Source organism: Neoarius graeffei, chromosome 22, assembly GCF_027579695.1.
Source record: "Neoarius graeffei isolate fNeoGra1 chromosome 22, fNeoGra1.pri, whole genome shotgun sequence".
NCBI classification, from domain to species: Eukaryota; Metazoa; Chordata; class Actinopteri; order Siluriformes; family Ariidae; genus Neoarius; species Neoarius graeffei.
The window spans coordinates 53,708,785-53,721,306 of NC_083590.1; the positions used below are offsets into that span (position 1 = coordinate 53,708,785).

At 41.2% G+C, this 12,522-nt stretch overlaps 1 protein-coding gene across 1 annotated transcript; it reads right to left on the minus strand.

The window, feature by feature from the left end:
* Positions 1-1,180: 1,180 nt before the first annotated feature.
* s100a10a (S100 calcium binding protein A10a) lies at positions 1,181-2,910 on the minus strand. Its single transcript, XM_060904101.1, has 3 exons — positions 2,835-2,910; positions 1,822-1,981; positions 1,181-1,514 (listed from the first exon to the last, which is right to left on the minus strand). Exons 2-3 carry the CDS (start codon positions 1,960-1,962, stop codon positions 1,350-1,352), a joined length of 306 nt encoding a protein of 101 aa, XP_060760084.1. The 5' UTR covers positions 1,963-1,981; positions 2,835-2,910; the 3' UTR covers positions 1,181-1,349.
* Positions 2,911-12,522: the final 9,612 nt, after the last annotated feature.

The following is a 12,522-nucleotide window of genomic DNA, read 5'->3' on the forward strand; positions in this document are numbered from 1 at the left end:
AGAGAGCCAAAAGTGCTACCATGGACAAATGCGCATTCCAGGAAGCCATATTTGGCATGCCATAAATCTGCAAATAGGTCACATACAAAGCTCTCCTTCTGTATACAGAGCCTTATTATATCAAATAATCATGTGTGCAAATTTGAACCATTTACTGTGAACATTTCAAAAGTTATTAACCATCAAACTATGGATGTTTGATTGTAAGACTTGTTTTTATGCTAAATATGGGGCCATGCCCCCTTTTTGAAGGCTTAATATCTCCGAAACTAGTGGAGATATTGGCCTAAAATTTTGCACAGTAATTATTAGCTACAAGGGCATCAACATAAATTATGAAGCAAATCTGAGATGGTAAGTCAGGAGCCTTCTGGTGATTTGGCACAGAATTACCCAGTGGGAAACTATGAAGTTCCTTCTGGCCTCCACCCTGAAACAATGACTGGTCACTGAGCAACCTCATGTTTACATGGAAACCAATAACAGTGCCTGGCCACAATGTGCTGAGCAGTCAGGAAAGAAAAAAAATCTCAAAACAAAATTATGGAAAAAGCAAGACATATATTGAAAAAATAATCACATGTTCACAGTTGTTAACACTTACCCTCAAAATAAACAGTGACTAATCAGTGGTTTTCCAGTTGCTTGTAATAATTTAGGCACCATGGCGTCTCAAGCACTGACCTAAACTTTGTGACCTTGAGAGTCCTTTAGAGCTTGCACAGGGGTGTGAGGATAATGTTTAATTCCGGTACATCGGACAAGTGAGAACAAGAAGGTCCAATTTACAAAAGACTTTCAAGTAGCTTTAATGTTGTTCATCACATTTGCTGGGCAATTTTCCTTTCCCTACTCTTAGACAATAATTTGTTATTTACAATAAGTCGTAAATAAGTCATTGGTTAATCACCTGACTTTTCTGGATCAGATGCCAAGAACATATAAAAATTTGCAGATCAAGGCATCTTAGAAACTTGAATACATGTGTTTAAACCTTTAAAACACTGAAATGTTGTTGGGAGCTATAAAGGGACGTATGCAGGGCAAAGAGTAGAACATCATAAATACCAAGTCATGCCATGCCCACTTCCCCACTGGACTTTTACCTCCAAGCATGTGCATTGAGAGATAACAGCCAACATGTTTGTCAGTGTAACATCCAACCTCCTCACGTCCTCAATTTTGTTTTTCTTTCTTTTATTAACACACACATACATACACACATACATACATACATACATACATACAATATTCTTTTCCAGTTTTAAAGGCAAAGGCACCATCTACAACTAAAGGACAACATCATTATTACAGCACAAAAATGTAAACACTCCTTGTTGCTCATCTTTTCATTTCCGGCCTCCTATCTTCTTCAAGTGTAACTGATAGCACTGTTCGCAGGCGATGGACAGACCAACCACTAAAGACACAAACTCCTCAAAGCTCACTTCTCCATCTCGATTTGTGTCCAGGTCCCTCATGATCTTGTCCACTGTACTAGGGTCTTTTTGAGACTGTAGGAAAGGAGGCAGAGTGCAGGGTGAACACCTGAGAAGAACCAAGCATCCAAACCCCAACCAGATAACTGAAGACTCTCTATGAAGACTTGCCAACGTGTTTTTACAGAAAGTCTGTACAAGAAACTTAGCTAAAGAAGCATTAATTTAAGGAATAAACAGAGCTGTAGGAGTCTCACATGGGATCTTACAGGAACAAAATCTAAACCCAACACAGTCATAATTCTAAAGATAGACTTCATATGGCATAGACAGAAACCTCAAGCCTTTCACAAGAACCTTGAGGGTGACAGATGCTCATTACCCTGAGGAAGCTGGAGAGCTCGTTCTCCATCAGCTCCCTGAGCTCACGCCGGCTCAGAGTGTTGGTGTTCCCCTCTCTGGATGCGTAGCGGTGGAACACCAAAATCAGAGACTCCATAGCCTTTTCGAGGTCAGATGGCATGGCTGTGATGCTTCTGCGTCTGTGTGTGAAAGACAGAGCGAGAGAATCTGAAACTTAGTTTGAACTACCATAACACGCAGATACTCTGTAGTTATCTAGCCACTGCTCAGCCTGAATTACTGAAGGAAACCTCATTCAGCTGGTAATAGCAATGAGATGAAACATGCAATCCAACCTTCTCACACTCAGACATGCACAAATACACATACTGCAAAAACATTGAAGGAAAGAAAGAAAGAGCCATTCTCTATCCGGTGACTGGCAGAGTGGAAAAACAGTGTGTACAACCGCTGGAAAATAAGCAAGTGGAAAGTTGTGGGAGAGAAGATGGAGATGCCAGAAGGTTTATATAAAATACATTTCTGGATCATTTTTGAAAAGAAAAAATGCCTAAGATGTGTTATTCCTTGATAATTTTATATGACGTGGAACTCTTAAGACCTGTTTCAGAGCCTAAAACTGAAGAAAAGACAAAGTGGGCGATATGGAGAGATAAAACGATGGAAAGAGATTTGGAGAGAGGTTTATAAGATATATATATATATAAAGGGAAGAAAAGTAAGTGAGAGGAAAAAAGAGCACAACTAGATAAATGGAAAAAAAAACTGCTGAGTTTTTATAACCACGACAAAACATCTCAAATACAACAGTATTGAATTCAGCTCTAACAAATCACAAGTGAGTAAATTCAACAATGTGTTATTCAACCCTGCTGTAGATGAGAACAGACTAGAGCCAAGTTCCACCTCCAGATTAAATACAGATAATAGCAGAAACAATACTCAGGAACTAAATAGCCTATTTGTCCCCCATCTAGATGTAATCCAAATATCCAAACCCGTTGATAAAGCACACTGGGAGCACAGCCTTACCAAGCAGGAGTGTGAGGAACAGATGAGGACAGCAGTGCTGGAGAAGTGGAGTCTGTGGGACTGTGTGGTGGTGGGGAATTTATAGACGGGCGCCGCCCTTCAGTCACTAACCGAGGGAGTCATCAGAGTGAAGCAATACCCTGATGATAACTACAGTGCCTGTCCACTCAAGAGCAAGTGTGTAAGATTTCAGTTTAAAAAAAAAATAGCCATGGAAGTTGCGCAAAATTGTAATGGAGTGTGAATAGTGTCAGAGTTAGTCATGGAAAAACCAACAAATGAGAAAATATGCCATTACATGTTGTGCTTTTTAGAAGAGTTGGACTGGGACACTTGTTTGACTCGATAATTCTATAATTCTTTGATAATTCTTTTAGTGAACTCAAAAAGGGACTGTGTTTATAAATGTCCAAATGAATGAAAAAACAGTGAACGAAGGTGTGTCGCTCTGTAGCCGTGTAAGCATCCAGTGCTTCAGTCCAAAGTCCGACTTGTGAGGGTTTTTTGGTTGGCATAAATAAAATGTAGAACAAAAAGTATTCACCCCCAAGTGATTATTTCTCTTTTTGCTGTGTTGCAGCATCAATATTTATAAGTTTCTCTCTATAGTAATAAAAGTAAAAAAGTTCTTTAGATATTCTCAGAATTATTTTCAAATGTACTGCTTAATTGAGAAGTTTTGCAGTAATTACAGCTCTGAGTTGTCTCAGATGTATGTCTATGAGCTTCGCATGGATTGATTTTGACATTTTCTTCCATTCTTCAACACAAACGTCCTGCAACTCTCCCAAATTCAATGGAGAACACTGGTGGACAGCTACAGTGGTGCTTGAAAGTTTGTGAACCCTTTAGAATTTTCTATATTTCTGCATAAATATGACCTAAAACATCATCAGATTTTCACTCAAATCCTAAAAGTAGATAAAGAGAACCCAGTTAAACAAAAGAGACAAAAAATATTATACTTGGTCATTTATTTATTGAGGAAAATGATCCAATATTACATTGTATCTGTGAGTGGCAAAAGTATGTGAATCTTTGCTTTCAGTATCTGGTGTGACCCCCTTGTGCAGCAATAACTACAACTAAACGTTTGCGGTAACTGTTGATCAGTCCTGCACACCGGCTTGGAGGAATTTTAGCCCGTTCCTCCGTACAGAACAGCTTCAACTCTGGGATGTTGGTGGGTTTCCTCACATGAACTGCTCGCTTCAGGTCCTTCCACAAAATTTCGATTGAATTAAGGTCAGGACTTTGACTTGGCCATTCCAAAACATTAACTTTATTCTTCTTTAACTATTCTTTGGTAGAACGACTTGTGTGCTTAGGGTTGTTGTCTTGTTGCATGACCCACCTTCTCTTGAGATTCAGTTCATGGACAGATGTCCTGACATTTTCCTTTAGAATTCACTGGTATAATTCAGAATTCATTGTTCCATCAATGATGGCAAGCCATCCTGGCCCAGATGCAGCAAAACAGGCCCAAACCATGATACTACCACCACCATGTTTCACAGATGGGATAAGGTTTTTATGCTGGAATGCAGTGTTTTCCTTTCTCCAAACATAACGCTTCTCATTTAAACCAAAAAGGTCTATTTTGGTCCCATCCATCCACAAAACATTTTTCCCAATAGCCTTTTGGCTTGTCCACGTGATCTTTAGCAAACTGCAGACGAGCAGCAATGCTCTTTTTGGAGAGCAGTGGCTTTCTCCTTGCAACCCTGCCATGCACACCATTGTTGTTCAGTGTTCTCCTGATGGTGGACTCATGAACATTAACATTAGCCAATGTGAGAGAGGCCTTCAGTTGCTTAGAAGTTACCCTGGGGTCCTTTGTGACCTCGCTGACTATTACATGCCTTGCTCTTGGAGTGATCTTTGTTGGTCGACCACTCCTGGAGAGGGTAACAATGGTCTTGAATTTCCTCCATTTGTACACAATCTGTCCGACTGTGGATTGGTGGAGTCCAAACTCCTTAGAGATGGTTTTGTAACCTTTTCCAGCCTGATGAGCATCAATAATGCTTTTTCTGAGGTCCTCAGAAATCTCCTTTGTTTGTGACATGATATGCTTCCACAAACATGTGTTGTGAAGATCAGACTTTGATAGATCCCTGTTCTTTAAATAAAACAGGGTGCCCACTCACACCTGATTGTCATCCCACTGATTGAAAACACCTGACTCTAATTTCACCTTCAAATTAACTGTTAATCCTAGAGGTTCATATACTTTTGCCACTCACAGATATGTAATATTGGATCATTTTCCTCAATAAATAAATGACCAAGTATAATATTTTTGTCTCATTTGTTTAACTGGGTTCTCTTTATCTACTTTTAGGACTTGTGTGAAAATCTGATGATGTTTTAAGTCATATTTATGCAGAAATACAGACAATTTTAAAGGGTTCACAAACTTTCAAGTGCCACTGTATGTTCAGGCCACAGATTCTCAACTGGATTAAGCCGGATTTTTTTTTTCCATTCCAAAACACTTTAGAAAATGCTTATTTATTTATTTATTTATTTATTTATTTATTTCCCCTTTGTAGTTTTTGCCCTGTGGTTTGGCTCATTGTTCTGTTGGGATGTAAATTTTTACTATAGACACAGATTTCTGGCTGTGAGAACTACAACAGGTTCTCAAGAATGCGTTTGTATTTGGCTCCATCCATGATTTTCTTGATGGCGAAAAGATTTCGAGTTTCTCCCGCTGAAAGGCAACCCCTGAGCATGATGCTACCACTACCATGCTTGATGGTAGGAATGGTGTTCCCTGGGCATTGGGCTGTATTTGGTCTGCGCTTTGCTTTTAGAGCAAATAAGTAACAATCTTCTTTCCAAAAGCCCTCAGATTGTGTCACATGCCTTTATGTTAGCTTTTCTCAGAAGTGGCTTCCTTTTGGTCACTCTCCTATAGAGCCCAGATCTGTGAAGTGATGCTGAGGATGTCACTCTGCCTCCTTGGTCCACTGAGGACGACTCTCCACCTCTGGCTTTGCGAAGGAAGTCACTGTCCCCTCTGGCTTCATGGAGGACACCAAGCCCCCCAACCCCTTCTGAATGTCATTGCTCCATCCACTGGCTCCACTATGGACATCACTCCCCCTCTTCATGATGCTGTGAATGTTGCTCCACCTACTTGCTCAGATGGATGCAGGGGTGTCAGAAGCATTTTTAATGTGGGGGGGGGGGGGGGGGGGACACTGGCAGGGGGTCTGGGGGTCCTCCCCCAGAACATTTTTAATTAATTAGATGCCATTTCCTGCATTCTGGTGTATTTTTAACAGGTTGTTAAACACCTAATTTTACCTACAAAAGTCACTTAATTCAATGACTATTTTAGAGACTCAACAATAAGTCCTCATTCAACTAGTCCATATATTCATCAGCCTGTTTTTAAACCCACTGCTCTGCCTAAGATAATGAGATGAATGTGAAACAGTTTATCACCAACAATGACTTTATGGGTGCATTTTACTTTTTATTTTGTGTTTCCTTTTTTATTTAGTTTCAGATGTAACACAACATGCCACTGTGCCAAGCAATAGTGACACTCAACTGTATGTTTAAAAATAAGAATATTCATACAACCCCGATTCCAAAAAAGTTGGGAGAAAGTACAAATTGTAAATAAAAACGGAATTCAATAATTTACAAATCTCAAAAACTGATATTGTATTCACAATAGAACATAGACAACATATCAAATGTCGAAAGTGAGGCATTTTGAAATTTCATGCCAAATATTGACTCATTTGAAATTTCATGACAGCAACACATCTCAAAAAAGTTGGGACAGGGGCAATAAGAGGCTGGAAAAGTTAAAGGTACAAAAAAGGAACAGCTGGAGGACCAAATTGCAACTCATTAGGTCAATTGGCAATAGGTCATTAACATGACTGGGTATAAAAAGAGCATCTTGGAGTGGCAGCGGCTCTCAGAAGTAAAGATGGGAAGAGGATCACCAATCTCCCTAATTCTGCGCCGACAAATAGTGGAGCAATATCAGAAAGGAGTTCGACAGTGTAAAATTGCAAAGAGTTTGAACATATCATCATCTACAGTGCATAATATCATCAAAAGATTCAGAGAATCTGGAAGAATCTCTGTGTGTAAGGGTCAAGGCCGGAAAACCATACTGGGTGCCTGTGATCTTCGGGCCCTTAGACGGCACTGCATCACATACAGGCATGCTTCTGTATTGGAGATCACAAAATGGGCTCAGGAATATTTCCAGAGAACATTATCTGTGAACACAATTCACCGTGCCATCCGCCGTTGCCAGCTAAAACTCTATAGTTCAAAGAAGAAGCCGTATCTAAACACGATCCAGAAGTGCAGACGTCTTCTCTGGGCCAAGGCTCATTTAAAATGGACTGTGGCAAAGTGGAAAACTGTTCTGTGGTCAGACGAATCAAAATGTGAAGTTCTTTATGGAAATCAGGGACGCCGTGTCATTCGGACTAAAGAGGAGAAGGACGACCCGAGTTGTTATCAGCGCTCAGTTCAGAAGCCTGCATCTCTGATGGTATGGGGTTGCATTAGTGCGTGTGGCATGGGCAGCTTACACATCTGGAAAGACACCATCAATGCTGAAAGGTATATCCAGGTTCTAGAGCAACATATGCTCCCATCCAGACGACGTCTCTTTCAGGGAAGACCTTGCATTTTCCAACATGACAATGCCAAACCACATACTGCATCAATTACAGCATCATGGCTGCGTAGAAGAAGGGTCCGGGTACTGAACTGGCCAGCCTGCAGTCCAGATCTTTCACCCATAGAAAACATTTGGCGCATCATAAAACGGAAGATACGACAAAAAAGACCTAAGACGGTTGAGCAACTAGAATCCTACATTAGACAAGAATGGGTTAACATTCCTCTCCCTAAACTTGAGCAACTTGTCTCCTCAGTCCCCAGACGTTTACAGACTGTTGTAAAGAGAAAAGGGGATGTCTCACAGTGGGAAACATGGCCTTGTCCCAACTTTTTTTTAGATGAGGTGTTGTCATGAAATTTAAAATCACCTAATTTTTCTCTTTAAATGATACATTTTCTCAGTTTAAACATTTGATATGTCATCTATGTTCTATTCTGAATAAAATACGGAATTTTGAAACTTCCACATCATTGCATTCCGTTTTTATTTACAATTTGTACTTTGTCCCAACTTTTTTGGAATCAGGGTTGTAATTTCACACAATGAACAGGCATGACATGGCATCATGCAAACTTCATAACACAAAATCGCACTGTGTTAAGCAACGGTGACACATAAAAAATAACTTCACACAATGAACAGGTGCAATTTTGTTCACCACCAACAGTGACTTTAGTGGTGCATTTTACTGTTTTCTGATTTAGTGATACTCATAACAAAAATGGCATGGCATCATGCAGTCTTCATAACACAAAATTACATTGTGTCAAGCAACGACACATAAAAGAGAACTTCACACAATGAACAAGTGCCGTTTTGTCAACCTACATGCAATGGTGATACTACAGTAACATTTACAGATTAGTATAACAAATAGATTTATAGATAGAACTCCTTCTTACATTGGTGCCACCACAATTTCTACCACTTCATAACTTTTATCCCCCTTTCCTTCACAATCCACCTGGAATAACATCCATCTATCTCCATTGCTTTCCTTTCTGCTATTCCTTCCCCATACACTGATTTCCCATCTTACTTTCCAGAAAACTGGCAAAGACCAGACAAAACAAGTTCTTCAAATCACAACAGGGAATCAATAAATATCATCAGAGCAGACTTGACCTCATTCTTGGCATTACAGTAAGGCAGGCCTACTGGGTTTGAATTAAATGATAGCTAACGTTAAGCTAGCTGATACATCTCCTAACATTGGCTAGCCAGCTAACTGCACTAACATTTCCATTGGGACAAAAAAAAAAAAACCCTGTCCTGTGGGGAAATTTTGACTGACTTTCCGCTTCTTTGTAAAGAATGTCCTTATATCCATTGTGTCTGGGGAGGAGCAAATACTGCAAACAATTCATCATCAACCAAGAATACCCCATCAGGCTAAGCTTATTTCATTGTCTAGTTGAACATTAATTTAACGTGGCCTAGGGTTAATTTTGAAGGCATATAACAAAAAAATAAGGTTTTTGCAAAAGCTAGACATTGTGAGGTGGCAATGGGGCTGACGTTACCTCCTCCACTTTCGAGCAGCCTGAACCTTGCACCAAAATTTCTCTGCTTGCACTGAGTTGTTGTAGGTAACGCCCGGAAAACCCGGAGTGGATTTTCAGTGGTCTGTGTATTCTCTTATCGATCAAGTGGAATGGATTCTTTCATGAAGCAATAGAAATGGCGCTGGGTGAACTAATATTTTATGTTAAATGTGTGGGGGGGGGGCGGCACGGTGGTGTAGTGGTTAGCGCTGTCGCCTCACAGCAAGAAGGTCCGGGTTCGAGCCCCGTGGCCGGCGAGGGCCTTTCTGTGCAGAGTTTGCATGTTCTCCCCGTGTCCACGTGGGTTTCCTCCGGGTGCTCCGGTTTCCCCCACAGTCCAAAGACATGCAGGTTAGGTTAACTGGTGACTCTAAATTGAGCGTAGGTGTGAATGTGAGTGTGAATGGTTGTCTGTGTCTATGTGTCAGCCCTGTGATGACCTGGTGACTTGTCCAGGGTGTACCCTGCCTTTCGCCCATAGTCAGCTGGGATAGGCTCCAGCTTGCCTGCGACCCTGTAGAAGGATAAAGCGGCTAGAGATAATGAGATGAGATGAATGAGATAATGAGATGAGATGAGGTGTGTGGGGGGTCCAAACGAAGAATTATGAAATGTGAAGGGGACACGCCCCCTTCACATTCAATGGTGGCGACGCCCATGGATGGATGGATGTTTTACCTGGATGTCTAAGACCGCCTCTCTTTTGCACTTCAGGAGCTGCACTTTATGGAGTGTTGTGTCATGTTAGCGCCAGCACATCACATAACCTTGTCACATACCTCCATGATGACTCACACCTGTTTCCTATTACACCTTATCATCCTTATTAACCCCTACATACAGTAAATTCTGGTCTCTGTGTGTCTTTGTCAAGCTTTTATTATTTGTTGGCATGTTTTTTTTTTCTATTTTTCACAATAAATGACAAAATCCTATTAAATGCGATATACACTTGTTTATTTGTTGTTATATGAAACAAACTACTACTACTTCTATCACAACTATGAGTTGGCCTAGTGGTTAGCGTGTCCATGTCTCGACTGGGAGATTGTGAGTTCTATTCATGGTCAGGTCATACCAAAGACCATCATAAAAATGGTACCTACTACCATCTAGCAAGGCATGCTGCAATACAGATGCGAGTGAGGGAGTCAAACCTTTGTGGTTACCAGAGGACGTAACCCTAGCTGTATAGGCGAGAGGGCTATGGAAACGGATATCGGTGCCGCACCCATATGCCTTAAAGAGTTGGTTAGGACTGGGACAGGAGACTGCCTGGGAAGACCAGATTGTGGTGTGAGAGGGACTTTGACTTTTTTGACTACCGTCACAGTCTACATTCATTAGTGCCACTTTTGTAGGACATCTTCCTGATTCTCACATTTTTATACACAAAGAAAAAAATTCTAGGTGTTTCTGGGTAGACATTTTCCAACAATTTTTCACACTTTACCTACATTTGTCAAAGACTCTTCACATTTTCTACAAATCCTTGAACAATTTAAAGAACAGCTCCTGCACGGGGCGGCACGGTGGTGTGGTGGTTAGCGCTGTCGCCTCACAGCAAGAAGGTCCGGGTTCAAGCCCCGTGGCCGGCGAGGGCCTTTCTGTGCGGAGTTTGCATGTTCTCCCAGTGTTCGCGTGGGTTTCATCTGGGTGCTCCGGTTTCCCCCACAGTCCAAAGACATGCAGGTTAGGCTAACTGGTGACTCTAAATTGACCGTAGGTGTGAATGTGAATGGTTGTCTGTGTCTATGTGTCAGCCCTGTGATGACCTGGCGACTTGTCCAGGGTGTACCCCGCCTTTCGCCCGTAGTCAGCTAGTATAGGCTCCAGCTTGCCTGCGACCCTGTAGAACAGGATAAAGCGGCTAGAGATAATGAGATGAGATGAGCTCCTGCACGACAATTCTCTATTCATGTCTACATACAGTCATGAAGATGGATGTCGAGCCCATTTTCTGAATGCACAACTGAAAAAGGACCCACCCACTGAAAGGTCTTGTTTTAATAATCATAAGATCTTGTGTTAATGATTAACTGCTCCAGCTTTAAGTCTAACTTTTGCTCTCAGATAAGAAGTGTTCGTATGGGCAGTAAAACAAGCCTCATTGTGGGATTTGTTCAACAGAATTTCTTCCAACAATTCACCGGAGAAGTTCTTCCTTGGGTACACTGATGACATATTTGAAATGGCTACCTGCAGCCTTGGAGAACTTCAGATGCTCATTTCTTCCTTCTTCCACCATATTTCACCCAGCTCTGGAGTATAGATGGAGTATTGCTCTCCCAGGCTCTCACTTGTGGACATGTCAGTGACATCAGAAGATTCTTCCTTAAGAACCGCTATCAATTATAGACCTACAGTACAGAGTCTTATTCCCTTTTTTTTTTAATCCCAAGCACAAGAACATTAAAGAAATGCTTGTCAGGAGTAAATTAAATGGTCAGTGTAATATTTAAGTAATAATTAATTAATTAAAAACAAGGCTGCTTCTGCATGCACCAATTCAAGATGTTCCATTGCAAATTCATTAACACATTGTTTTCGTCTTTAAATGATCTTTCCTGGGAGAGATGTAATCAGCTGTGCACTGGAGAAACGAAGGATGATCGTTTTGTCAAACACATTTGTACCATCAGAATGAGGGATTTCTCTGTTTACTTTGCGAGACGTTGGTACAGGAGCAATGATGAGTGAACATGTAGGGAGAAGTAGCTCAGATACACTCTTAGAAGTTTGGATTCCTGTGGAATGCATGTCATGTTTCAATCTTCTGCTTCTTCTTCTTCTTCTTCTTCTTCTTGAATAGCTACTGGTTTTACCTCCTACATTCTGTATATACTGTATTTATGAGGCCATAAGTGGTATAAAGAAATCACTTTAGTTTCTCCTGGAGATGTTAAAGATGTCTGGAGGCATATCCTTTGGGGTAAGTTGTGGGCACAGCTTTGACTCTTCGCCTGCCTTTCCAGATGTTAGACGGACAGAGCTACTCTATCCAGGATGGACCGACTCTTGCTGCTCAGAGCACTGCTTCGTGGCATCTAAAACAAGGAATATCAAGCTTTCACACAGCTGGAGAATGGTTGTCTGTGTCTATGTGTCAGCCCTGTGATGACCTGGCGACTTGTCCAGGGTGTACCCCGCCTTTCGCCCGTAGTCAGCTGGGATAGGCTCCAGCTTGCCTGCAACCCTGTAGAACAGGATAAAGCGGCTAGAGATAATGGATGGATGGATCAATGGATGGAATTGTACTAGGTAAAATAATAAATATCGAATAAACGACTGAGAAATGCCCAAGGCCTATTTTTATGGAGCTGATTCTTACCCATTTTTCTGCGAAGGCCTCCACTAGATTTTGAGGTGTGGCTGTGCAGATTTGTGCTCATAAATGAGATCAGACACTGATGTTGGGATGTTGAGATGTTGAGGCTCCAATTCCAGCTAATCCCACAGGTGTTCAAGTGGGGTT

Excerpts from the sequence above, each read along its gene's own strand:
- s100a10a (XM_060904101.1), bottom strand. The coding sequence starts at position 1,962 with ATGCCATCTGACCTCGAAAAGGCTATGGAGTCTCTGATTTTGGTGTTC. Across the intron at positions 1,515-1,821 it reads AGCTCTCCAGCTTCCTCAGG|TCTCAAAAAGACCCTAGTAC; the intron begins GTAATGAGCATC and ends CCTTTCCTACAG.